Source organism: Nicotiana tomentosiformis, chromosome 5 (assembly GCF_000390325.3).
Source record: "Nicotiana tomentosiformis chromosome 5, ASM39032v3, whole genome shotgun sequence".
NCBI classification, from domain to species: domain Eukaryota; kingdom Viridiplantae; phylum Streptophyta; class Magnoliopsida; order Solanales; family Solanaceae; genus Nicotiana; species Nicotiana tomentosiformis.
Window position 1 is genome coordinate 1,696,263 of NC_090816.1, and position 27,128 is coordinate 1,723,390.

Genomic DNA, 27,128 nt, shown 5'->3' on the forward strand with positions numbered 1-27,128 from the left:
TTTCCCGTAAAACGTAAAAAAAAAAAGAGGAATGGTCATAGCGGGGTGGTGAATATGGTTCTTTAGGTCGTATTTGATTGCCCGAAAAAATTTTAGGCGATCCGGGTCTGGGGAGCCGGGCCCACTCGGAAGGCATGGGCTATAGCACATGAAAATATGGGAATCGGGTAGAATTCTAGTTTTTTGGCCATAAAACGCAAAAAAACGAGGAATGGTCATGGCATGGCGGTAACAATGGTTCCTTAGGTCGTATTCTATGGCCCGAAAATTTTTTAGGCGATCCGGGTACGGAGGGCCCGGGCCCACTCGGAAGGCGTGGGCTATAGCACATGAAAACGCAAATACGCAAAACGCAAAAAAACGAAGAATGGTCATGGCGGGGCGGTGAATATGGTTGCTTCATTTTTATGCAAGCAAACAAAGTTTAGCCCTTTCCCCCTCCAGATTTGACTACTTACGCAATAATGATCAACACGTTGGCGTATTTTCTCCAAGTAATACACATAGTATGATAGTGTCTATTAGGATTGTGGAAATCCCGTTGGACTTTGCACAAGGTTCATCTTAGCGTGTTTTTATGTTAATAACGTTCCAACCCGTACTAGGTTTAGCATGATGCATGTATATTTCAAGTTGGAGTGGGGTTCTAGAATGATCTAGACTAGTACTCCCAAGTGGACAACTTGAGAGGGAAAGGCGCGGGACTGTCGATTGCACCGATGATTGACTAGTCTACCGCAAATAAGCTTTTCCGATTTAAAAGGGTAATTTTTGGAAGAGCACGGACACTCATCAAGTGCCGCTATGTTGATAGTTGGCACGAATAGAGTATGATATGGAGCATGCTTTATGAAGAAATAATAACACGTTGTCAAGTATTTGCTTGATATGTAAAAGCAGTAAATAATATGGAAAGAATATAGAAGAAACACAAAAGGAAGGAGTTAGTTTGGTTCATAAAAATATATGCGGGAATGTAATTAAGCGGGTAATATAGTAGTTTTAGACAAGATGGAAAGAGACGAAGAGCGGTCACAACACACAAAGGAGGATAGGGGAAAGTATGCCATAGCAAATTTAATCAAATACATGTGAATAAGGGAAGGGATGTGCATGTCATAGCAAATTTTTAACAAATCGAGGCGAATAAATAAAAAAAATTAATCCACATAAGTCAAGTTCATTATGGTTAGAGCCTAAATGTAATTCTCCAGCAGAGTCGCCATGTTGTTGCGCCTCTTTTTCTCTCGAAAGCGGGCCTCGACGTCGGACAACTCTTTTAAAGGATGGGTATTAAAATAGAAGAGTCTCCACCTAATGGTTTTGAGGTACGTTAGGGCACCTATTACACAAATAATTCTATTTGACTAGTCAACGCCACCAAAGATCGGGTAAGGGCTCAAATTACCTCTAAGAAAAGGTATTAGGCACCCTTCGAGGTCCACAACTATGGGTCCCGGCCAAACTTAAGACTATGTGGATTACGTAATTAGGCTAGGTGATCAGAAAAACAAGAAAAATAAAAGTCGAAGAAGTTCATAATAACACAATGAGAATTGGTACAAATCTTAAGGACTACAAGGATACGACTACAATGATCTATATTAAATGACTAAGTGTGAATAGTAAGTATATAAAGGGGGGAGGGGCTTAGTTTTTTTAGCCAAAAGGATCACCCCGTGCAATATAAATAATAATACGCAACTCCATTTAAATAGGAGTTCCTCATATTATTCAGCGGGCATAGACTATTATCCCCTGCTACCCGATTACTATGTTGAAGTTGTTTACCTAAAGCGTTCTAATTCAATTCTAAGTCTCGGCCTATGCGTGCACTATTTGTCCCATGTCTATGGTCCCGGAGGCTTTGGGCCTTTATTTGGGTGGTTCTAGACTTACTTAGGTTGCTCAAAAACGATAAAACTAATCGCGCATTCTAGAATAAAGAGGACTGCACATAATAGCAGAGAGTGGATCATGTTAGCCTCCACACATCTATTTCTGTATAGTTGACTTGTATGAATTCGAACAATATCAGTGTGCCAAAAATTCCACGAACGATACCAAAAAAGAAAGGATGGATTGAATTTCTAAAGATTACTCTATTTTGGGGTATTTTTCGGCTGAGAATCTTTTCTATAACTGGAAATACAAATTTTGCATGTTATAATTGAGTTTGTTGAGTTATATTAGGAGTCTATCATGTTAATTGATTCACTTACCGTTTTTAAACAGCTGAAGAGACCTTTTTTCGCAGATTTACGTTACTATATTCACGAATATAGCTCGCGCATACATATGAATACAATCTATGTTTAGCTGGACTTCCCTGTTTTCCGCCGAGTTTTGCTATTGTATTCATGAATACAGTAGCTTGAATACATAGAATACACTCTATAACAAGTGAAAACATAGCTATAGGAAGTAATTAAGTAAATGGTAGCTATAGCAAGTTAATAGCCACTAAACAATAGTGGTTTCTGAAAATTTCTCTTTAAATAAAGATTGAAGTTCATTTGGGTGAAATAATTGTTTGAGCTTTACAAATTTAATAAAGACGAATTGACTTAATTAGCTGCCTACACAAGCACTTAACTTAAAATAGTCATCGGATGTATAATATATGTCTAATTTATGTTCAATATGTATATAATCGTGTATAATTATTGTATAATCAATGTATACTGTTTAGAAAAAGAAACAGTGAATTCGACTGGCTATTTGTGTAAAGATCCCTTTAATAAATCCATTTTATTAGTTTCAAACTCAAGGTCTACTTTATTGGGAGGCCCAAACTCTTATCACGTATTCAATGATATGACATCCCAGTAAAATTCGAGGTTGGGGTATACATGGACCGAGTTATTTCGGTTTTGTCACGACCCAAAATCCAACTAGTCGTGATGGCACCTAACCCATCCTGTTAGGTAAGCCAATTTCCAACTAACCAATTTCAATAATAATTATTAAAGCAATTTAAGTGAATAAAGATCCTGATCTTATACAATCCCCAAGAACTGGTAGTACAAATCATGAGCTTCTAAGAATAGAGTATACCAAGAGAAAATGCAATAGATACATAGTGTGTTTGAATAATACATAAACAGAGGTTTTATAAATCTAAGGCTACCCTGAACAAGAGGCAGCTACAACAGGAACACAGGTACATCTTCAAATCCCGCAACCATCGAGCACAACAACAACAACAGCCAACATCTGCACGCAATGTGCAGAAGTATAGTATCAGTACAACCGACCCCATGTACTGAGTAAGTAACAAACCTAGCATTAGGTTGAAAGTAGTGACGATCTTCTACCAAGGTCGGGTCCAAAACCACTAGTCCACTACAGTCCATAACAACATAAAGCAAATAATACCAGAAGTAACTCAGAGATAAAATGCTCAGCCAAATCATGATTTCAAAAATAATACCTCTTCCTTTCGAGTACATCAGTGAAAACCCCAAATCGTTTACCGAAATTTCAAAACAAATATGAATAAGTTTGAAAGCAATAATTTTACAAAAATCCTTTCAATAATAAATGATATGTTTCACTTTCTTTCCAGATAACCTGTGTAAAACGAATACATCACTATGCCCATCTGTTAACATGTGTGCATGTCAAAGCAATGTATCTCAGAGATTGCACTCATGTACATACACTCTCTCAGAGTACTCAATCTCATTGTCTCGCATTCTCTCTCACTGTGCTCAGCACACTCAATCACTCAGCGCTATACAATACCTATTGCGGCGTGCAGCCCGATCCTTGTTTATAGTCGACTGCGCTCACTGGGGGGTGTACAGACTCATGAGGGGCTCCTACAGCCCAAGTGCTATAAGCACGGACAACTCACGTGCCATAATATAAATATCTGGATCCGCACGGCCAACTCGCGTGTTGCACGGCCAACTCACGTGCAATAATAATATAAGGATATGCACGGCCAACTCAAGTGCTGCACGGCCAACTCACGTGCAATAATAATATAAGGATCCGCACGGCCAACTCACGTGCTGCACGTCCAACTCACGTGCTGCACGGCCAACTCACGTGCAATTAGAAGCCAATAAGGCCTGCTGCAGGCGGGCAGCCCCGATCCATAAAATATCCTCACAATCAGGCCCTCGGCCTCCCTCAGTCATCAATATCTCCAGTCTCTCTCTCATGGGCTCACAATGTCATGAGAATATCCCAAAATGATGATATGATGTATCAATAAATAACAACAGAGACTAAGATATGATATGTAATAAAATGAATATGACTGAGTATGAATTTTCAATTTAAACAAATAATCCACAGTAATATGACCTCCGTGGGTCCCAATAATACTGGCACATAGCCTCAACGTGATTTTTAATATGCTTTTCAGCACAATTTCTTTAACACATAAAACTGTATGGAAAATGCCAAGATTATTTAACTACAAAATTTCACAGAAATAATTATGCCACAATTTCTATAGTGCACGCCCACACGCCTGTCACCTAGCATGTGCGTCACCTCCCAAATTTACATAATACATATATTCAGGGTTCATACCCTCAGCTCCAAGATTAGAAGAGTTACTTACCTCGAACAAGCCAAATACAATGTCGAGCAAGCTAAGCAATGCTCCAAAAATTCCATTCTGCGTGTATCAACTTCCAAATGGCTCGAATCTAGTCACAATAATTTGACTCAGTCCACACAACTTATAAGAATTAATTCCATATTAAAACGCTAATATTTTCCAGAAAATCCGAAATTACGCCCCAAAAATTACTTGTGGGGCCCACATCTCAAAATCCGACGAAACTCACAAAATACGACAACCCATCCAATTACAAGTTCAACTATACTAATTTCACTAAAATCCGACTCCAAATCGGTATTCAAACTTGAAAAATTCGTTTTGTGACATTATAGAAATTTCCTTCTATTTCTCTTGAAGATTCAATAATCTTACACCAAAAATAAAGATTAATTCGTGGAATATAATCACAAGGGAGTTAAGAACACTTACCCCAAGTTGTGTGGAAAATTTCCTCTCCAAAATCGCCCAAACCGAGCTTCAAAATGTCCAAAATGAGAAACAAATCTCGGAACCCTCGTTTTAAACACTGCCTAGGTATTTCCGCACCTGTGGTGCCTGGGCTCGCACCTGTGCATCAGCATTTGCGGAACAAATTGTGCGCCTGTGGACAATGCCAACTTTTCAAAACCTCGCATCTGCGGCGCCCTTCTCGCATCTGCGGGCTCGTAGATGCGCAAACCCTTCGCACCTGCGGCCTCGCAGATGCGGAAAATTCCTTGCACCTACGAGCACTGCCCGATCCCACTCTTGGCCGCTTCTGCGGCTTATTTCACGCACATGCGGCTTCGCACCTGCGATCAAAATCTTCGCATGTGCGATCACATCAGTAGGCAGCAGTTCCAACATTTTCCTAAGTCCTAATTTGATCCGTTAACCATCCGAAACTCACCCGAGGCCCCCGGGACCTCAACAAACTATATCAACAAGTTCCATAACATAACACGGACCTACTTGAGGCCTCAAATCATACCTAACAACCTCAAAAATACGAACTACACACGGATTCAAGCCTAATAAATTTCCAAATTCTACAAACGACGTCGAAACCTATCAAATCACGTGCGATTGACCTCAAATTTTACACACAAGTCACATTTCACATTACGAACCTATTCAAATTTCCATAATCAGATTTCGACCTCGATATCAAAAAGTCAACCCCCGGTCAAACTTTCCATAAATTCATCTGTCGACATTTCAAGCCTAATTCCACTACGGACCTCTAAATAATTTTCCGGACATGCTCCTAAGTCCAAAATCACCATACGGAGCTATTGGAATCATCAGAATTAAATTCCGAGGTCGTTTACACATAAGTCGACATCCAGTTACTATTTTAACTTAAATTTTAAACCTTGGAACTAAGTGTTCCAATTCATTCCAAAAACCTCACCGGATCGGAACCAATTGCCCCGGTAATTCACACAACAACTGTAAAGTACAATTTGAGCAGTAAATGGGGAAACGAGGTTGTAATACTCAAAACGACTGGCTGGGTTGTTACATTCTCCTCCACTTAAACATACGTTCGTCCTCGAACGTTCCAAGAGTTGTTTCCAAGCCATCAAATCACTACTCCATCTTACCACACACGTACTCGGGGGTGAACCCACGTCACCCTATTCCACATAGGCTTGACTACACAATACAACTGAAAATCATTTATTTAACCTTCGCCCATAAACCTTGGAGTTTAATTTCCAACCTTTAGAATTTCTTTTAAGATACAAATCTTGCATTAACACATCGTATAAGTCTGAACAAGTTGCATCGAGCTATAACTATAACCACAGATATAATCAACCAATATATTACACAACTCTCATGCTCGTAGCACCATTCCTGATCGCAGTGACTACTCCAAAACCAACTGCATACTAGTATTAAACCCATATAGAACCAAACCTCATCCCAAAACCTTCGTACATTGTTAATAATAAAAGAAACACGCGAAAATTCATGTACTCATATGTGCAATATAATCCTTAACCAGGAATTTCCTTATTCGAGTCATCCTCGATCTCAACTTCTTCAAGTCATAGCTAACCCACAAGTATGCCTCAGACCAGAATTAAAATTTAACACCTAACCATGAAATCAAATTGTCAATAGCAGACTCCCCCACTTGGCTCAAAGCCATAGATTAAAACATTCCATAACTCACAATACCAATACTCTCTTACTGCCATAATGCCATAGTCAGTCCAACGAAACTTCTTCCCAAGTTCATACAATGCCAACCATAAAAATACCCCAATCATCCACTAAGCTCGTATTCATCCTCTTAACACACAAGTCAACTTTCTCAACCAGATTCAAATTCAAATCTCCACCCATACACCCCGTCGGCAGAAAAGAAACTCTCTACTCACATAATAAGGAATACTCCTACGTAGATTACTCCACAGGGGCTAACCCACCTGCTTAGCCTCAAACTGGTATCTTGTTATACCCTTTCGCAACCACAATTACTAAGTAATCAATTAATCTTTCTGAGTCCAAACTCATTAACAAGACATGAGAATTTATTTTGTCCCACAATTTAACAACGTGAAAGATCCTTCAAAATATTCACACTTGAGACTGTACGTCACATCAAAACAAAAATCAAGCACCCAATGGCCTTCTTTTACATTTCAAGGAAACACTTCTTGTCACATTCAAATTGTCTTAACACATCCTGCAGTTACATCATACTCATCACAAAGCCATTTCACCGCTCATCGAGCCACAAATTTTACTGTAGGGTCATCACCGGACATATAAGTCCAATTGTACGAGTTACAACTGAAGCTACCGAGCTTAAGCTACGATATAACCATGGCCCCAAGTCCTCCTAACTAGCCCATCACCAAAACATAGAATACTCACCTCGAACCTCATTCATAGAATCACAAGCCGGCGATGCACAACTGATACTGAGCGCTCATATGCGCATACGAATATGTGGAAGGAATTTAAAGAGTTATGTCTCAAGCTGAATCAATCCCGCACGATAAGGAAAGAAAGATGTGAAGTATATATCCTAAATACCCTGTAGCCTCTCGAAGATAAGTATGGACATCATCATACCATCTACAAGACTCTACTAGACACTTGCTCATGCCTTGTAGAACCTATGAGTCTAGAGCTCTGATACCACCTTGTCACGACCCAAAATTCAACTAGTCGTGATGGAACCTAACCCATCCCGTTAGGTAAGCCAATTTCCAACTAACCAATTTCAATAATAATTATTAAAGCAATTTAAGTGAATAAAGATCCTGATCTTATACAATCCCCAAGAACTGGTAGTACAAATCATGAGCTTCTAAAAATAGAGTATACAAAGCGAAAATGCAATAAATACATAGTCTGTTTGAATAATACATAAACAGAGGTTTTATAAATCTAAGGCTACCCTGAACAAGAGGTAGCTACAACAGGAACGCAGGTACATCTTCAAATCCCGCAACTATCGAGCACAACAACAACAACAGCCAACATCTGCACACAATATGCAGAAGTGTAGTATCAGTACAACCGACTCCATGTACTGAGTAAGTAACAAACCTAGCCTTAGGTTAAAGTAGTGACGAGCTTCTACCAAGGTTGGGTCCAAAATCACTAGTCCACAACAGTCCATAACAATAGAAAGCAAATAATACCAGAAGTAACTCAGAGATAAAATGATCAGCCAAATCATGATTTCAAAAATAATAGTTCTTCCTTTCGAGTACATCAGTATAAAACACAAATCGTTTACCGAAATTTCAAAAAAAAATATGAATAAGTTTGAAAGCAATAATTTTACCAAAATCCTTTCAATAATAAATGATATGTTTCACTTTCTTTCCAGATAACCCGTGTAAAACGATGCATCATTATGTCCATATGTCAATATGTGTGCATGTCAATGCAATGTATCTCAGAGATTGCACTCATGTAATCATACTCTCTCAGAGTACTCAATCTCATTGTCTCGCATTCTCTCTCACTGTGCTCAGTACACTCAATCACTCAGCGCTATACAATACCTGTTGCGGCGTGCAGCCCGATCACTGTTTATAGTCGACTGCACTCACTGGGGGTGTACGGACTCATGAGGCGCTCCTACAGCCCAAGCACTATAAGAACGGACAACTCACGTGTTGCACGGACAACTCACATGCCATAATATAAATATCTGGATCCGCACGGCTAACTCACGTGCTGCACGACCAACTCACGTGCAATAATAATATAAGGATCCGCACGGCCAACTCACGTGCTGCACGGCCAACTCACGTGCAATAAGAAGCCAATAAGGCCTGCTGCAGGCGGGCATCCTCGATCTATAAAATATCCTCACAATCAAGCCATCGACCTCCTTCAGTCATCAATCTCTCCAGTCTCTCTCTCATGGGCTCACAATGTCATGAGAATAGCCCAAAATGATGATATGATATATCAATAAATAACAACAGAGACTAAGATACGATATACAATGAAATGAATATGACTGAGTATGAATTTTCAATTTAAACAAATAATCCACACTAATATGACCTCCGTGGGTCCCAATAATACTGGCACATAGCCTCAACATGATTTTTAATATGCCTTTCAGCTCATTTTCTTTAACACATAAAACGGCATGGATAATGCCAAGATTATTTAACTACAAAATTCCACAGAAATAATTAAGTCACAATTTCTATAGTGCACACCCACACATCCGTCACCTAGCATGTGCATCACCTCCCAAATTTACATAATACATATATTCAGGGTTCATACCCTCAACTCCAAGATTAGAAGAGTTACTTACCTCGAACAAGCCAAATACAATGTCGAGCAAGCTAAGCAATGCTCCAGAAATTCCATTCTGCGCGTATCAACTTCTAAATGGCTCGAATCTAGTCACAATAATTTGACTCAGTCCACACAATTTATAAGAATTAATTCCATATCAAAACGCTAATATTTTCCATAAAATCCAAAATTACGCCCCAAAAATCACTTGTGGGGCCCACATCTCAAAATCCGACAAAAATCACAAAATACGACAACCCATCCAATTACAAGTTCAACCATACTAATTTCACTCAAATCCGACTCCAAATCGGCAATCAAATTTGAAAAATTCGTTTTGTGACATTATAGAAATTTTCTTCTATTTCTCTTGAAGATTCAATAATCTTACACCACAAATGAAGATTAATTCATGGAATATAATCACAAGGGAGTTAAGAACACTTACCCCAAGTTGTGTGGAAAATTTCCTCTCCAAAATCGCCCAAACCGAGCTCCAAAATGTCCAAAATGAGAAAAAATATCGGAACCCTCGTTTTAAACACTGCCCAGGCATTTCTGCACCTGTGGTGCCTGGGATGGCACCTGCGCATCCGCATTTGCAGGAACAAATTGCGTGCCTACGGACAATGCCAACCTTTCAAAACCTCGCATATGCGGTGCCCTTCTCACATCTGCGGGCTCGCAGATGCGCAAACCCTTCGCACCTGCGACCTCGCAGGTGCGAGGAATTAGTCCCTCTCTTGGCCGCTTCTGCGGCTTATTTCACGCACATGCGGCTTCGCACCTGCGATCAAAATCTCTGCAGGTGCGATCACACTAGTAGGCAGCAGTTCAGCATTTCCTTAAGTCCAAATTTGATCCGTTAACCATCCGAAACTCACCCGAGGCTCCCGGGACCTCAACCAACTATATCAACAAGTCCCATAACATAACACAGACCTACTCGAGGCTTCAAATCATACCTAACAACCTCAAAAATACGAACTACACACGGATTCAAGCCTAATAAATTTCCAAATTCTACAAACGACGCCGAAACCTATCAAATCACGTGTGATTGACCTCAAATGTTGCACACAAGTCACATTTCACATTACGGACCTATTCAAATTTCCAGAATCAGATTTTGACGTCGATATCAAAAAGTCAATCCCCGGTTAAACTTTCCAAAAATTCATCTTTCGATATTTCAAGCCTAATTCCACTACGAGCCTCCAAATAATTTTCCGGACATGCTCCTAAGTCCAAAATCACCATACAGAGCTATTGAAATCATCAGAATTAAATTCCGAGGCCGTTTACATATAAGTCGGTATCCGGTCACTATTTTAACTTAAACTTTAAACCTTGGAACTAAGTGTTCCAATTCATTCCAAAAACCTCACCGGAACCGAACCAATTGCCCCGGCAATTCACACAACAACTGTAAAGTACAATTTGAGCAGTAAATGGGGAAATGGGGTTGTAATACTCAAAACGATCGGGCGGGTCGTTACAGGTTTTTATCAAAATCAAACCGAACCAACTATATCGATTTAGATTGATTCGATTTTGTTGGATTTTTCGGGTTTTTTGGTTTTTTTGTTGCATAAATATTATTTAAATTTTACTTTGTTAAAATTATAGATAAAGTTTTGATAAGTAAATATATGTTTAGTAAATATTGAAAAAATTGACAATCATATAATCTATTAAAATATTCTAATGGAAGAATATTTTTAGTAACACATGATAGTTATTTTCTTAGTCGACTAGCAATAACTTTTTGTCAATATACGCTTTCAAGGTTCATCGAATTTAATAATTAAATATAAAATCAATATGATACCTAAATAATTGTGATGACCCAAAATATCATCTTTAAATTTAATGATTTAATTATGTAATCTAAGCACTATTTACCATTACTCGACTTGAGTGTGCAGTCCGTAAAAAAAATTTCGGAAAGTTTTCAGGTGAAAAATGAATTAAAATGTGAATTAGAGCTTTAAAACTCAACTGAGTTGACTTTGGTCAACATTTTTAGCAAACAGACCCGGATTAGTATTTTGACAATTTTGGTAGGTCTGTATCGTGATTTGGGACTTAGGCGTATTCCCGGAATCAAATTCCGAGGTCCCTAGCCCGAGATATGGAATTTTGATGAAAAATTAAAAGTTTAAGTTTAAATAGTGATCGGATGTCAAATTATGTGCAAACGATCCCGGAATAGAATTTTGATGATTCCAACAGCTCCGTATGGTGATTTTGGACTTAGGAGCGTGATCGGAATTTTATTTGGAAGTTCGTAGTAGAATTAGGCTTGAAATACCGAAAGTTGAATTTTTGGGAAGTTTAACCGAGGGGTTGACTTTCTGATATCATTTATGAGTTGTGTGCAAAATTTGAAGTCATTCCGAATTGATTTGATGTGTTTCGACACAAGATATAGAATTTGAAAGTTCGAAGTTCATTGATTTTGATTTGAGGTGTGATTCGTCGTTTTGATGTCGTTTGATGTAGTTTGAAGCTTCGACTAAGTTCGTATGGTATTTTGGGACATGTTGGAATAATTGGTTAAGGTCCCGAGGGTCTCGGGTGGATTTCAGAAGGTAAACGGAATGGATTTCGGACAAAGTGCTGGAAATTTCTATTTGCAGCATAAATTTCTGTTGCAGAAATTCCGTGCGTGGAGGCAAGTTTGGAAGCTTATATCTCGTAATGCATAAGGAATCAGAAAATGTGCAAAACATGAAAGTTGTAGTCGTTGGATTATAGGTTCCAGAAAGTTAAACTATGCATTATTTAGACATTTGTAAAGAAAGTTATGATGGATTGAATGAAGGCTGGTAGAGCAGTTTCGCCAGAAATTTTGCCAGAAATTCTGATGCATGCAGCCGACTTTGGGAGTCTATATCTCGCAATATATAAGGAATCAGAATAATTGCAAAACATGAAAGTTGTAGTCGGTGGATTCTAGTTTCCAGAAAGGTAAACCATTTATCATTTGGATATTTGTACATAAAGTTATGATCAATTGAAGTAAGACTGGTAGAGTTGTTTCTGGTGGACTTTTAGTGACGAAAAATGGACTTTTAGTGACGGATTGGCAGAAACTTAAGGACCAAAAATGGTCATTTCATTCATTTCGTTTTGGATTTTTGGAGCACGGTTCTTGGGCGATTTTTGGGCGATTTTCACGGGAAAACATTGGGGTAAGTGTTCCTTATCCTATATTGATTATATTTCATGATTCCATACTCATTTACATCATGAATCCGTGAATTTATGGATGAAAAATCAAGATTTTTGCAAAATCTTCCAAAAACAAAAATTTAAGATTTGGAGGTCGAGTTGTTATCGGATTTTGGTAAAATTAGTATGGGTGGACTCGTAATTGAATGGGTTGTCGGATTTTATATGTTTCGCCGGATTCCGAGATGTGGGCCCCACGGGCAAATTTTGAGCTAATTTCGAATTTTGATGAAAATGTAATATTTTCTTATGAAAGTGATTACTATAATTTTTGTTGACTGTATCGAATTAATTATGACTAGATACGAGTCGATTGGAGTCGAAAATTCGAGAAAAAAGCATAATACTTGGTTAAATTGGAGCAAGTCGAGGTAAGTGACTTGTCTAACCATGTGTGGGGGAAATTTCCCCTAGAATTGGTATTGATGTGATTATTGTAATGTGTTGAAAGTCGTGTGCATGAGGTGACGAGTGTGTACACGGGTTAATTTGCGAAAGATTATATTTTTAAATTGTGTAGATCACTGTTGCGCATTTATTAAATTATTTTATTTTGTTATATTCTTCATCATTGATGTGAGATATATACTTCAAATTTGTTTGATCTTTTCTTACCAATTGTTTTACCTGTTTAGTTGAAACTTGGTTTCTTTTATTCTGTGCATTATTTGAAGGTTGATTTTTTTAAAATTAAATATTATTAATATGAAGTATTTGACATTTTTAAACTTGATATTGAAGCAACGTAGTAAAGATTTTGAAATATTATTTTCCTAAATTATTTACTCCTGAATATTTTTATACTCATTATGAGGGAGCCGTGAGCTCTTTATTGCGGAAGAATATTATTGATGAATTATTTTGACATGAGCTGTGAGCTCTTTATTGTGGAAAACTATTATTGATGATTTATTTTGGCATGAGCCGTGAGCTCTTTATTGTGGCAAACTATTATTGATGATTTATTTTGGCATGAGCCGTGAGCTCTTTATTATGGAAAAATATTATTGTTGAATTATTTTGGCAAGTTAAATTATTTGAGCACTTGAGGTGCAAATTGTGATATATTGTGATATTGATATGCATGCGGTGGTATAAGGTCTGGGTGTTGAAACGCATGCGGTGAGATAAGGGTGGCTTGATACGCGTGGCTAGTAGGGGAACTACTAGAAGTCATGCGGTGTGATAAGGGCGGCTAAAACGCGGGATGCTATTTCGGGAAAAATATTTTCTTTAAATAAATTGTGAAGGCTCCCGCGGTGATATAAGGAAATGAGATATTGTAAATTTATTTATGATTTGGGACTACGAGGCGGTACCTCGGGAGTGCCCTTGTTGATATTGATTTATGGCCGTAGTTGCCTTTGATTATTATTGTGATATTCATAAAGTTGAAGGAAATTCTGTTTTGATTTCCACGAGATATTATTTGTAATTATTTGGTGTCATTAAATGTGACATACTATTTGATTCATTTTCGATGTCATTTTATTTTACTACATTGATAAATATTTTACCATGACATTATTATATTTCAGTAGGGCCTCACCTGACCTCGTCACTACTCTACCGAGGTTAGGCTTGGCACTTACTGGGTACCGCTGTGGTGTACTCATACTACGCTTCTGCACATCTTTTTGTGCAGATCCAAGTACATTTTACCAGCCTAGACGTCATTGAGTTACCTGCGCACGGAGACTTCGAGGTATATCTGCCAGCGTCCGCAGACTCCGGAGTCCCCTTCTATCATTTTATGTTGCTTCCTTATATTTTATCTAGACCTTGACATATAGAGACATTAAGAATAAATTCTTAGAAACTTGTGACTTATTTCTACCGGGTTTTAGGAATTGAAATTGTTTGAATTGTTGTTTAATTATTTCAGATATTTATTATTATTCCGCATTGATAGGCTTACCTAGTCTTAGAGACTAGGTGCCATCACGACATCCTACGGAGGGAATTTGGGGTCGTGACAATAATGATACGTTATATTTAATTTTAAATTATCAAAATACCATTTCAAATTCGAAAAGATATAAGAAATCTTGACATATGAATATGGAAGAACAAAGAGATGATTGACGTATTTCAATAACACTTAGATAAGAAAGTGATACAACCCATTATTCAAAGTAAATAAAAAAAATGCACTTCATAGTTCTATTAAATATACCTCTTAGGATCCCAAAAATTTCTATATTTTTTAAAGAAAATTCAATATAAAGTCTTAGAAGTATATATAAAAATTATATATTTATATGTCGGTTTGGTTCGAATTTTTTTACTCAATACCAAACCCAATCAGGTTTTTTAATCGGTTTGGTTTGACTTTTCGATTTGGTGTCGTTTTTCGGTTCGGTTTGAACACCCCTAATCTGAGGCCAATCAAGCAATGCCAATTGCTCAATGATGTGGTATCCAAGTGTCACAACCCAAAATCCTAACATGTCGTGATGGCGCCTATCTCAATACTAGGCAAGCCGACAACCTCAATAAACTGCAATTTCCATTAAGTTTGAATAATAATATTGAATTTCATAGAAAATATCACAATTTTTGACATAAAAATACATTCCCAAAATCCGGTGTCACTGAGTACATGAGCATCTAAATGATAACCAGACTGACTGATAAAAACACTGTCTGAAAAATGTAGAACAGTACAACAACTGAAAGAAGAGAGTCAAGGTCTGCGGACGCCAAGAAGCTACCTCGATAGTCTCCACAGATAAAGCTCCGAATAACTAGCAATCGCCGTGTTCGGAGGTACCTGGATCTGCACAAGAGGTGCAGGGTATAGTATGAGTACAACACACTCAGCAAGTAACAATACCAAATAAAAAACTGAAAGTAGTGACGAGCTTCACAGCTGAGTCCAATTACAGTAATTTTCAATATAATAAGGTAGGCATGCTTTCAAGTTCAACATTTAACACTCAACAGTAATTTCATATCAAGTTCAACTGAAGAAAAAAAAGAAAATATCTTTCAAAAATTTCCAACACCGTAATATATGACAACTATAGTGCAATAAGAATGAAATCAAATACATCCTCTCAGAACCACAGTCACTAAGCCGTTTCATTCACTCAACACTCAGTAGGTACCTGCGCTCATTGGGGGTGTGTACAGACTCCGGAGGGGCTCCTACAGCCCAAGCGCTATAATCCGTACGGACAACTCGCGTGCTATAGTATAATATCTGGATCCACACGAACAACTCACGTGCTGCACGGACAACTCACGTGCTATAGTATAATATATGAATCCGCACGGACAACTCACGTGCTATAATATAATATCTCACAATCAGGCCCTCGATCTCACTCAGTCATAAATCTCTCCAGTCTCTCGGGCTCTCAATAATCACGAAAAATCAGTCCAAACAACAATAATATGATGCATCAATAAGGAACAATAGAGAGTGAGATAAAATAAACAAGTAAACTGTGACTAAGTACAAAATAATAATTAAGCAGATAGTTCAACAGGTACACGACTTATGTGGATCCCTATAGTGCCAACACATAATCTAAACATGATTTGTGGTTCAATTTTTCTACTACATGGAGAATGTACAGATAACAACAGGTTATTCAACTACACAGTTCCATGGAATTTTACCAAGTCACAATTCCTACGGTGCACGCCCACATGCCTGTCACCTAGCATGTGCGTCACTTGCCACGAGAATTGTCCTCCAAACTCCTCGAATCTAGCCACAAATAATTCGATTCAGTCAACAAAATTTATTGGAATTAATTCCATAAGAAAATATTAATTTTCCATCAAAATTAGAAATTTAGCTCAAAAATCGCTTGTGGGGCCCATATCTCGAAATCCGACAAAAGTTACAAAATCCAAAAGCTCATTCAACCATGAGTCTAACCATACTAATTTTACTTAATTCCGACATCAACTCGACCCTCAAATCTTCAAATTAAACCAAGAGGGTTTTCTAATCTTTCCAACTTAATTCACCCATTAAATGTTAAAAACAACCATGGATTCGGGTAATTTGACCGATAATGAGTTAAGAACACTTACCCCGTTATTTTTCCTGAAAATCTCCCAAAAATTGCCTCTTCCCGAGCTCCAATCCGTCAAAAAATCTCATTTTCAGAACTTAAACTTTCTGTCCATACCTCTCTTCTTCGCGAACGCGACAGGTCCCTCGCGTTCACGAAGAACAAAATCGTGCTGCCCAACATTGCTCTTCGCGAACGTGAGACAATGCTCGCGAACGCGATGCTTTACCGAGCTCTTCTTCGCGAACGCAATGAACAACCTCGCCTGACTCCAGCTCCTCTTCGCGAACACGAGACCCCCGCGAACGCGAAGGAAAAATCTTGCCTGCCTCAAATTTCCCCTCGCGAACGCTAAGAAGGAAACCAGAAAAATACACCAGTAGTCTTCAGCCAACATGCTAAGTCTAAAATCGACATGATAACCTCCCGAAACTCACTCGAGTCCCCCGGGAGCTCAACCAAACATACCATCAAGTCCCAAAACATCATACGAACTTAGTCGAACCCTCAAATCACCTCAAACAATGCTAAAACCATGAATCATACCCAATTCAAGCCTAATGAACTTTGTAATTTCAAGTTTCCACAAACGACGCCGGAACCTATCAAATCAAGTCCGATTAATCTCAAATTTTGCACACAAGTCATAAATGACATAGCAAATCTATTAAAATTTTCAGAATCAGATTTCGACCCCGATATCAAAAAGTCAACCCCCCTGTCAAACTTACCAAAAAAATCGACTTTCGCCATTTCAAGCCTAATTCCACTACGGACCTCCAAATAATTTTCTGGACACGCTCCTAAGTCCAAAATTACCATACGTAACTATTGAAATCATCATAATTAAATTCCGAGGTCGTTTACACATAAGTTAATATCCAGTTAACTTTTCCAACTTAAGTTTTTAATTATGAGACTAAGTGTCTCATTTCACTCCGAAATCCTTCCAGACCCGAACCAACTAACCCGGTAAGTCATAAAATAACTGTAAAGCTTAACTTGAGTAGTAAATGAGGGAACGAGGTTATAATACTCAAAACGACCGGCCGAGTCGTTACACCAAGTCAACATAAAGACCAATTAAAAGGGCGTAAATTGTCCAAATAAAAGGGGTAAGAACTAATTTCCTAGCTACTTCCTATTGCGATAGTCAACTAATTGCAATGTGCATTGACTCAAAGAAAAAGCAGTGGTATACTAGAGACCAGAGAGCAAGTCGTCGCACTTAATTTCCTCTAATTTGTTTATCATCCAATCCCTTTTCTTATTATCATCTTTTGAATTGAATGTCTCCTTTTCTGATGAAAAAAATATTATCTTTGTTCCTCTTTAGCTCAAAGCAGTACTACAGCCAAGCAAGAAGTTGACTAACAATAACTGAATCCATTCTAGCAATTCAACCAACCACAAGAACAACTTTCTGATCTGTTTCTTACTCTAAGGTAAAAGCTCTTTTTTGAGATCTAAAGTCTTACTTGGATTCATCTTGCATTTCTTCATTCATCGACTTAGGTATTCATTGAATATACCCTTTTTGTTCATATTTATTTTCACCCTTTTTACTAACAAATTGATTAGTTATTCTCATCATACAGATTTGCAATATCTAAAGGAAAACCCTCTTTCTTTCTCTCTTCCTGATCAGCAGATTTAAAGGGATTAGATGAAGTCCCCCCCCCCCCCCCCGTTGGCACGGATAAATCAGTTACATCTTGTTCTTACTACTAATGAGTAGAGGACTTCGCCCCAGCTTGACGAATCTCATCCCTGCACACCAGTCCAGGGAAAGCTTATATCTAAAGTGATAGTGATCCATCTCCTTTGACTTGAATCTCTCTTTTTTGGCTACATTTGACCTTGTTAGCTAGTTTTGCAAAAATGGGAGAGGAGAATTGTTGGGAGAGAGAGGTAGTGATAACTGAGCTAACCAAGGGGAGGGAATTGATGTGTCAGCTGCAAAAGCACTTTGATCCCATGAAAATACTTTCTTCCTATGATAAAGCTCTGTCGCTCTTAAATGGCACAGCTTTATCAGGGATGAACAAAGGTAAACAGATTAGTAATCCAGCACCATCTTCATCAACTGGCAAGCTGGAATCTCTGCATCTTTTGGCTGATGCTAGCGCAAAGAGTTCTGACCGTCCCTGCAACTCCAGGAAGAGGTACTCTCATTTCAATTTATGTGTCAGTATTTGACCGGGTAAGAATAGGTATTCTAGTTTCAGTTATGTGGCAGTATTTGACTGGGACGGAGTTCAAGATAGAGACAAAGACTTATGCTACATAATGGGCTTAAACATGTCATGGCATTTCTAAGTATATAAGAACATGTCAATGCTACACGATAGCTAATATATTTATATATGTATCCCGAAGACATGAGATGTGGAGGTCGAGAATTAGGGTTTTGAGTTGATAGGTAATCGAGGGTCTCTTCTAGTCGTACTAGTAGTAGTAGTACTAGTCTTATATTCTCTTATTCCCTCTTATTCCGAGTTCCTTGTTGTTAGACGATGTGACATTATTTCCGGTAGTTGTCACACTTCTCTTGTAATTTCGTATTCCTAGTTCCCTTGCTATTACAGGCTATGCTATTTGTTTATGTTATCTTATTTCCTTGCCATTATTACTGTTTGTTTATTGTATTTTTTTCCTTTGTTCTTGAGCCGATGGTCTATCAGAAACAGCATCTCTTTCTTCATAAGGTAGGGGTAAGGTCTACGTACACATTACCATTTCCAGACCCCATTTTGTGGGGGGTTTTGTTGTTGTTGTTGTTGTATCCCGAAAGGCAAAACTAACAAACGATATGTCTATGATCGCTGATAATTTCACATAGACTATTACTGTAACTTACTCAGATGAGACGACAGACCAGTTTTAGAAAGTGAAACTGATGCATTCTTACATTTGGTGGAGGTCCTTGTTAGGAACTTTTAACTTGTTACACACAATTAATCATTGTAGGAAGATGGTGTCGCGAAGGACAGAATACGTACATGCTCGATCTGGAGAAGAGGTTCCACCTGAGGATGGATACAGTTGGAGGAAATATGGACACAAATATATTTTAGGGGCAAAACATCCCAGGTGAGAATCTGGTTCTGTATGTTTCTTGTCCAGCAGCAACCAAAATCTGGATGTTCTATTTCTTGTATGTACGAAGTTCCCTTCGCTTTGTGAAGGGAAAAATGCCCAAATTCGGCTCTTATATTATCCGAAATTGCTAATTGTGTCCTCCCTTAGACTTTTGGTCCATTCATACCCCTTTGCATTAGAAAATCGTCTCGTATTGTCCTTGTCATTAACAGAGCTCCAGGTAAATGGGTGGACTCCACCTGTCCAGATTTACCCTTCAACTTTTAGAGCTCTGTTAGGGGTCAAGGAGAAAAACGAAACCTTTTTTCCTAATTACGGGGTAAGCTTAGATCAAAGTTTAACGGAGAACAAAGTTGCTCAAAGGTGGATAATACTACACTATATTCAATGTTTTACCTAGAAATACAAGTTCCCACGACAATTACTTATGGTACTGCAGAGAATATTATCGATGTGCTCGTCGTCGTTTATCTAGTTGTACTGCTACTAAGATGGTCCAGCGAAGTGAGACAGAGGCATCAGTTTTTGAAGTTATCAATGGAGGAAGTCACAGTTGTGGTCAAGAAAGCAAACTGCAGCAAAATGGAGAATTAGTTGCTGCGCTAACAAAAGAAACACAATGTGATGAAGTTGGAAGAAGAGGGGAAATATCTGAATCCTTCTTCCCTGAGATGGTTTCAACCCCAAATACTTCATTCAATAATTCCTCAACAGGGATAGTAAACTCCAATTCAATCCTCAACATGACCAATTCTGATTTCATGACAACACCAACTTCAGCACATGCAGAGGGAAATTCCTCAGCTGAGGATCTTTGGACTACATTTTTTTCTTCCTTGAAATGAGATTGATAGTCAAAGTAACTATCTAGATAAAAGCTTCTTTTAGGAGGACTTGCAGGGCTCTTTTTTAATGACGGTGGTATCCGAGCCATCTTGCTCGCACTTCGACTAATTCCACAAAGTACCTGCTACCTCTCATCAGCACAGGTATCGAGTAACTTTATCCACCAAGACTTGGACAGATGAGAAGAGATCACCTAGTATTTTTTGCCTCTCTTGGATTTGGAGTTGCAGGGCTTTATTCTATCAATATATTGATAATTATTGATGAATTTACTATGTCAATAAAGGATACTGTAAGAGTATAAGCATATTATAAGAAAAGTATCATTCTTTTTTTAAAAGATAGAAAAGAAAAGAAAAGAGTTGTCATATAAAATGAAAAATAGTGGGAGTAATAGTTTAAGCATTTGAAACATCAGCAATTAGTAGCAGTACAGTATCATACATGTCACTAATGTAATGCTAGTTTTTGATATCAAATACATCATTTTATGTTTATAGGGCTTGAGATTTTGTTAACCTCATGTTTGAACTGCATTTGCTGATGGTTAGTGTTAAAAAACTTGAACAGAGCAAAATATACATGAACTTGTAAAAACATAATAGTGGTTAAGTACCTACGAGTCTATGACCATAACTGTGTAGGAGTATCCAAATGACAAACCGTTTGAACAATTGGAAATTAGATTTCATGGACTGCAATTTTCGTTTCAGAATTATAGCCAAATTCTTCCTACATTGAGTGTTATATCTTTCTGAAGTTAAACCTTGTTTCACCTTTTAGAATCTCTAGCTTTTCATTCTTCTTGTTCCTAAGTTTTCTATTTAACTTTGAACACTTCCATTTCAATCCAAACCTTCTCAAATACATACTTTAACTTTACAACGCATCAAACCAAGCATTTTTTTTTCTTTTTTCGAGTAAGTATCAAACCAAACATTTGTCTCTTCCAATCATATAAGACAAATGATTTGGGCAACGTGGAACATATGATCAAATTAAAAATTAAGGACAAATTTTACGGAGAGTAACAGTTTGAAACTTAAAAGAGAAGTTCAAATATATCTTCTTACCTATATTAATATTTGTTAATATGTGGGTCTGTAGATTATATCCAATCTGGCTAAGTAGTTCACCAGAAATTCAATCACTCCTTACTATTGACAGGAGAAAACAATTTTAAACCCCCCAACTCAACACTCAACCCGCCGTCCAAAACCCCCCAAATAAAAAATAGAAAAACAATTGTACAGATCATATGCAAGAAGAAAGTGCAAGTAAAAAGGGGAAATATACAGACGTTACTGATGTTACTATTCTAGATTCAAAAACTAATCTATGACAAATGTAGCAGCATAATCTCTTTCTACTATTTTAATCAAACAACTGGAAATGTAAGACTATGCAACAAGCCAACAACGCGAAGTGAAGATAAAAATACCACAAAATATCAAAAAAGTATTCCAGACCTTGACCATCTTGAGCCGAGGGTCTATCGGAAACATCTCTTTACTCCTCGGGGTAGAGGTAAGGTTTGCGTACACACTAACCTCCCCAGACCCCACTTGTGGGATTTTACTGGGTCGTTGTTTTTGTATTCCAGACCTTGACCAATTTCCCAAATTGAAATGCCTGCTCCCCATGAAAGAGCTTCCTCAAGCCGCACTGCAAGTGACATGAGCGACGGGTAGAATACAGCAATGATGGACTTGCTGATTGTCAGAATACAAGAAGAAATGCTCAGCACTGTCCGCCTCCCACTGAATTACAAGCTGGTGTTGCTCCAACAAAGAGAGATACTAGTGTGCTATGATAGTCCCCCCACCTAAATCTGTGCAAGTAATGATCCTTCGCAAATGATGAACAGATACAAACAACTAAAGAATCATTATGCTCTTTAAAAATTATTATTAGTGCCACTTCATGGAAACCCACATAGGATGAAATAATCACCCAATAGTCTGGTTAGAGACGTTTAATCACTAATACTTGAATCGACTTTAAAGGTTGTTTCATTGCACTTGAATCATTAAAATTTATCCTTAATTATTCTGCTGATGTTACTCTCATAGGCCAAGATAACTTGAAATTACATTGTTGCATTCACCCTTAGCCAACTGAATATTTTAGTTGCATTTCCATCCAGCAAACTATATATCTCAAGATTTCAACGGAGATGAGTGATCAACTGGAATCATTTAAAATAAAATTTAGCAGTCCTTTACATGACATGAATATTAACTTGGTCTCTACATCTATAATTTCAGAACGCTCCTATTTCTTCGTCAAAACTTTACAGATTAGGGAAAGTTAGAATTCCATTTAGCTATTTGTTGGTAAGTTTCAGTACACCTTGCACTTTTAGCATTTTCTATAAGGCAATCCTAGATATCATTAGAGGTTCTATTTCTTCTTTTTCCTCGGGGGGGAAGGGGTATTGTTACTACATATAGCACAGCAAGATAAATATATACATACCTTTTGACAGGACAAAATCATTGCCATAGAAGTTGAGCCCGACAAAGATCTTTTCAGCCAATCTCCTACCTTTGCAGCCAGCAGCGGCAAGAAGATGCAAGGTCGAGCGTATCCACTTCAGAGGTGCATTGGGACCTGGATTGTAAGGACTTGAATAGTCATACGTCATAAGAGAGAAACCATCTACAGCATCACTCGGGGCTTGTAAATCTACTGGTTCAAAATCATGCTCCTGCAGCTTATCTGTACGTGGTGGACCTATCACATACACTGACTGTAGATTTGTTTTGCCATTCCTTTCTAAGAGCACAGAATGCATAGCTTCTCCAAGTTGCTTTATAAATTGTAATGCCTACACTTGCAAACCATCAAAGAAGTTAAAAAAGACCATCAGCAATCTTGTAAACTCCTTTCTCTAAATATCTTGTAAACTACTTCTCCACATAGCCAAATTTCACTCACCCATGCAGAGTTCCTTAAGTTTTAAAAAAAAAGTAAATATAAACTAAGAAGGTTCAAATCATCTTACCAAAAGGTCAAAAATATAGATTTAAATGTCAAACTCCCCTGATCCTCTAAAATCTTTTAACATACTTCTCTGTGTCCATTCTGTAAAGTGACTTATAAGAACAAAGGAAACAACAACTTACACTCTTGTTTCAGTGAGGAAAATAATTTGTGCCTTTAGAACCTTAACTTCATTGTAGCTGTGTTTCACATCCAATCTTACCGTCGCAGTTCATGTAGCCAAACATCCCCACCTACATCTTAGGCACAGTCACCAAACAGAAACAGCTACCGGGGCTTTACACTTAAATATTTTTCATCATTTTTATTATTTCTTTACATAGAGAACTTAAATGTTCTTCCAGAAGAATTCACCACATTCTCACAAGCCAATTAGTCAAAATAAAATGGATAAATGACTACAATTGACTTATTGTATAGTTTTTATTTTTTATTTTTGGGTGAAGCTGACTATTGTATAATTGACAGCCAGAGAAGATAAAAAGTTATTGATAATAAAAGTAGAAATTTTATGACATATAAAGTTAGGAGACCATTAATTGTTTACAAGACTCATTATACACCAAAAGTAAGGTGGGCTCAGATAATGCCAATTCGGACCTCCTCGATGAATGATCGTTTCAAGGACTGATTAGAACGGCATTGTTCAAAGGGGAAACGTCCTGAATAATCGACTCGTTTTCCAAGCAGAGTCTCACAAAATTTTCCCTCTTTGCCTTCAATTACATCAGAAAATGACTTGTAAACTTTATTATGACCGCCCCTCATTGGTTGTCCCCGGATTCCATTATCAAGAAGTGTATCCACGGCTTCTTGTACTAATTTCTCCTGACACATTACTAATTCTCCTTACATAATATATCTGCAATAATATACATTTCAATATGGTTGGCTACCATACCAGAGAATTGCCTTTCTCTATCTGATATCCATCCTCTATCAGCATTATGTCTTCCATTCAGAACTAATTTACTTCCTTCACTGGCATCATAAAGTACAAGAGGTGATGATATTAAACAGTGGAAAGGCTTATACTACAAGCAGTTCTCTTATAATCATAAAATATTGAAGAGTATTTCTGATATTGCAGCCCCTCTAAATCGGTACCCATTCCTATACTTGATTAAATTTTGATTCATTACTTTCATTTATTTGATAGTAGCAAGGACCTGGTGGTTATAGAGAAAACAACAAAATAAAACTATATCTAACAGCTTAGTCGTTGTTCTCAAGATAAGGATCAGGCTTTAAAATTAATCATCTCATGGACAACGTCACAGAGCCAATTGAATAGCATGAAAACACATAGTTTACGATAACTGCATTATGCTTCAATGTATCCCCAAGGTACTTTCACTATTCGACAGTTAAGCTAATCATGAGTTCACTTACTCCTTCAGTTCATACCAAACAGGTGACAGATGTGTAATTTTAGAACTGAACTTCGTTGCCAGGTCATAGCCTTTTGAATTCCTGCACCATTGGTCAAACCGTAATGAACTGTAATTCCCAAAGCTACATCTATCACTGTCAAAACAATTTCTTCTAGTAGGTAGTTCCAGCAGAGAAGGGGTATTGGCACATCTAAAGAAATTTCTATTCAGCATTCTTTCATGCTAAAATGAACAGAAACAAGCTAGTAAAAGGTTCTCCCTTCTCGAAGTTTCAATTTTGCCACATTTTTCCATCACTTGAATCCTCACGGATTGCAGAATTTTCCTGTCACGAAATAACCCCTTTGCTTAAAACAAAAAACAAACTACTACTACAACTCCTCCTCGATCCCGAAGTAGTTGGGGTCGACTATAAGAGTCCTCTATATCCATTCCACCTATGAAGACTCATCATAATTTAACTATTTTTAGATTAGCCGTCAACTTACTGCAACCATCCTCCGGCTCTACAAAACTCAATAGCTACATAATTAGAGTTCTACAATAAAAAATATTTCAGGTTTAAGTACATGACATTTTGAACACTACCCAGCGCAGGTATTATAATCTAGTACTCCCTCAGTTCCAAAATGGATGGAACTATTTCCTTACTAGTCTATTCCAAAAAAAAAAAAAAAAGATGGCCCTTTTCTGAATTTGAAAATAGTTCAACTTTAACTTCCCGATTTACCCTTAATGACAAAGCTTAGATAGCCCCACAAATTTTATGGCAGGTTTAAGACCACAAATTTCAAAAGTTTTCCTTTCTTTCTTAAATTTTGTGTCAAGTCAAATATGTTCACACAAATTGAAATGTAGGGAGTAGGATTTAGCATCTAAATCAGTTTACATTCTCTTATCCTTTCCAACCACCAACCACCCAAAAAGATTAAGAAAAAGATGGATTTCGACATACAACTTAATATTTCCTGTGTTTAAGTTTATGTGACACTATTTTCTTATTAGTCCATTCCAAAGGAATGACATATTTATATATTTGGAATCATCTAACTATAAACTTCCCAATTTATTCTTAATGAGAAATCTTTTATAGAACACAAATATTATAGCATGTTTTAACATCACAAGTTTCAAATATCTCCTTTTTTACCTGCAACTCTGAACCGAGTCAAACTACATCATATAAATTAAAGCGGTAACAATTAAACATAATTCAACAAATAGTTAAACAAATGCAAATACCATGGAGTAATATAGGCCAGGATAGGATTCCCAAAATGCCGCTGACTTATATTTTCTTAGACTTTGGAATTCTCCTGCAATAATTCACCAAATAAATCAAAAAAATTTCACGGTAGGTTAAATCGGTTTCAACGAGGCGTGAAACTATTTTTTTTTAGTGTGCAAAAAAGAATGACATTTTTACATATTTAAAAATAATTTAACTTTATGCAACCACACAACGTATATGTGCTTCATTTTACACCACCAGTTCAAAAATATTATGTCATTTCTTAAACTTCGTCAAATGAGTTTGACATAAATTGAAATGGAGGGAGTAGTAATTTTGACGGTAAATAAGTAAAATAATTGCAACGAAGAGAATGCAGAAGGTGGTGAGCCAACGATGTTGATTTGTGTGAGATTTTACTGAGCGGTGGGTCTGGTGGTTCTGGGATGAAGACTCGACTCTTTCGGACCGGTGGCTCGAGCTCGGACCTACTCGTCTGCTTCGCTTCTTAGCCATTTGTGATCGACACTGATACAATTCGAACTGTCTCGAGCTGAAGGAGAGAGTTGATTAATATAGGGGAAGTTAAAAATTGCACACGAGTTTGTATTTTTACATTTTGGTCTAGTTACTTTTTACAAATAAGTTATACTCCATCCATCCCAATTTATATAATATTAGATTTCGAGAGTAAAATACTACTACCTCCGTTCCAGTTTATGTGAACCTATTTTCTTTTTGGTCCGTTTCAAAAAGAATGACCACTTTCTAAATTTAGAAATAATTTTGCTTAAAGTTATAATTCTACCCTTAATGAGAAGCTTTTATAACCACATAAATACTCTAGGCCTCTTTTTGAATTGTTTAGGACCACAAATTCCAAAAGTCTTTTATTTTTTCTTAAACTCAGTGCCTAGTCAAACATG

At 37.4% G+C, this 27,128-nt stretch overlaps 1 protein-coding gene and 1 pseudogene across 2 annotated transcripts; one reads left to right on the plus strand and one right to left on the minus strand.

Annotated features, from left to right (window-relative positions):
- The first annotated feature begins 17,787 nt into the window (after positions 1 to 17,787).
- LOC104114832 (probable WRKY transcription factor 41) lies at positions 17,788 to 21,068 on the plus strand. Of its 2 annotated transcripts, none has more exons than XM_070201909.1 (4): positions 17,788 to 18,068; positions 18,222 to 18,788; positions 19,594 to 19,716; positions 20,165 to 21,068. In XM_070201909.1, exons 2-4 carry the CDS (start codon positions 18,505 to 18,507, stop codon positions 20,568 to 20,570), a joined length of 813 nt encoding a protein of 270 aa, XP_070058010.1. In that variant the 5' UTR covers positions 17,788 to 18,068; positions 18,222 to 18,504; the 3' UTR covers positions 20,571 to 21,068. The 2 variants fall into 2 exon arrangements, with proteins under 2 accessions (XP_070058010.1, XP_009623664.1); XM_009625369.3 differs by having other exon boundaries at positions 18,275 to 18,788.
- On the minus strand, positions 19,149 to 26,766 carry LOC104114831 (uncharacterized; annotated as a pseudogene).
- Positions 26,767 to 27,128: the final 362 nt, after the last annotated feature.

Excerpts from the sequence above, each read along its gene's own strand:
- LOC104114832 (XM_070201909.1), top strand. The coding sequence starts at position 18,505 with ATGGGAGAGGAGAATTGTTGGGAGAGAGAGGTAGTGATAACTGAGCTA. Across the intron at positions 18,789-19,593 it reads CCCTGCAACTCCAGGAAGAG|GAAGATGGTGTCGCGAAGGA; the intron begins GTACTCTCATTT and ends TAATCATTGTAG. Across the intron at positions 19,717-20,164 it reads TTAGGGGCAAAACATCCCAG|AGAATATTATCGATGTGCTC; the intron begins GTGAGAATCTGG and ends ATGGTACTGCAG.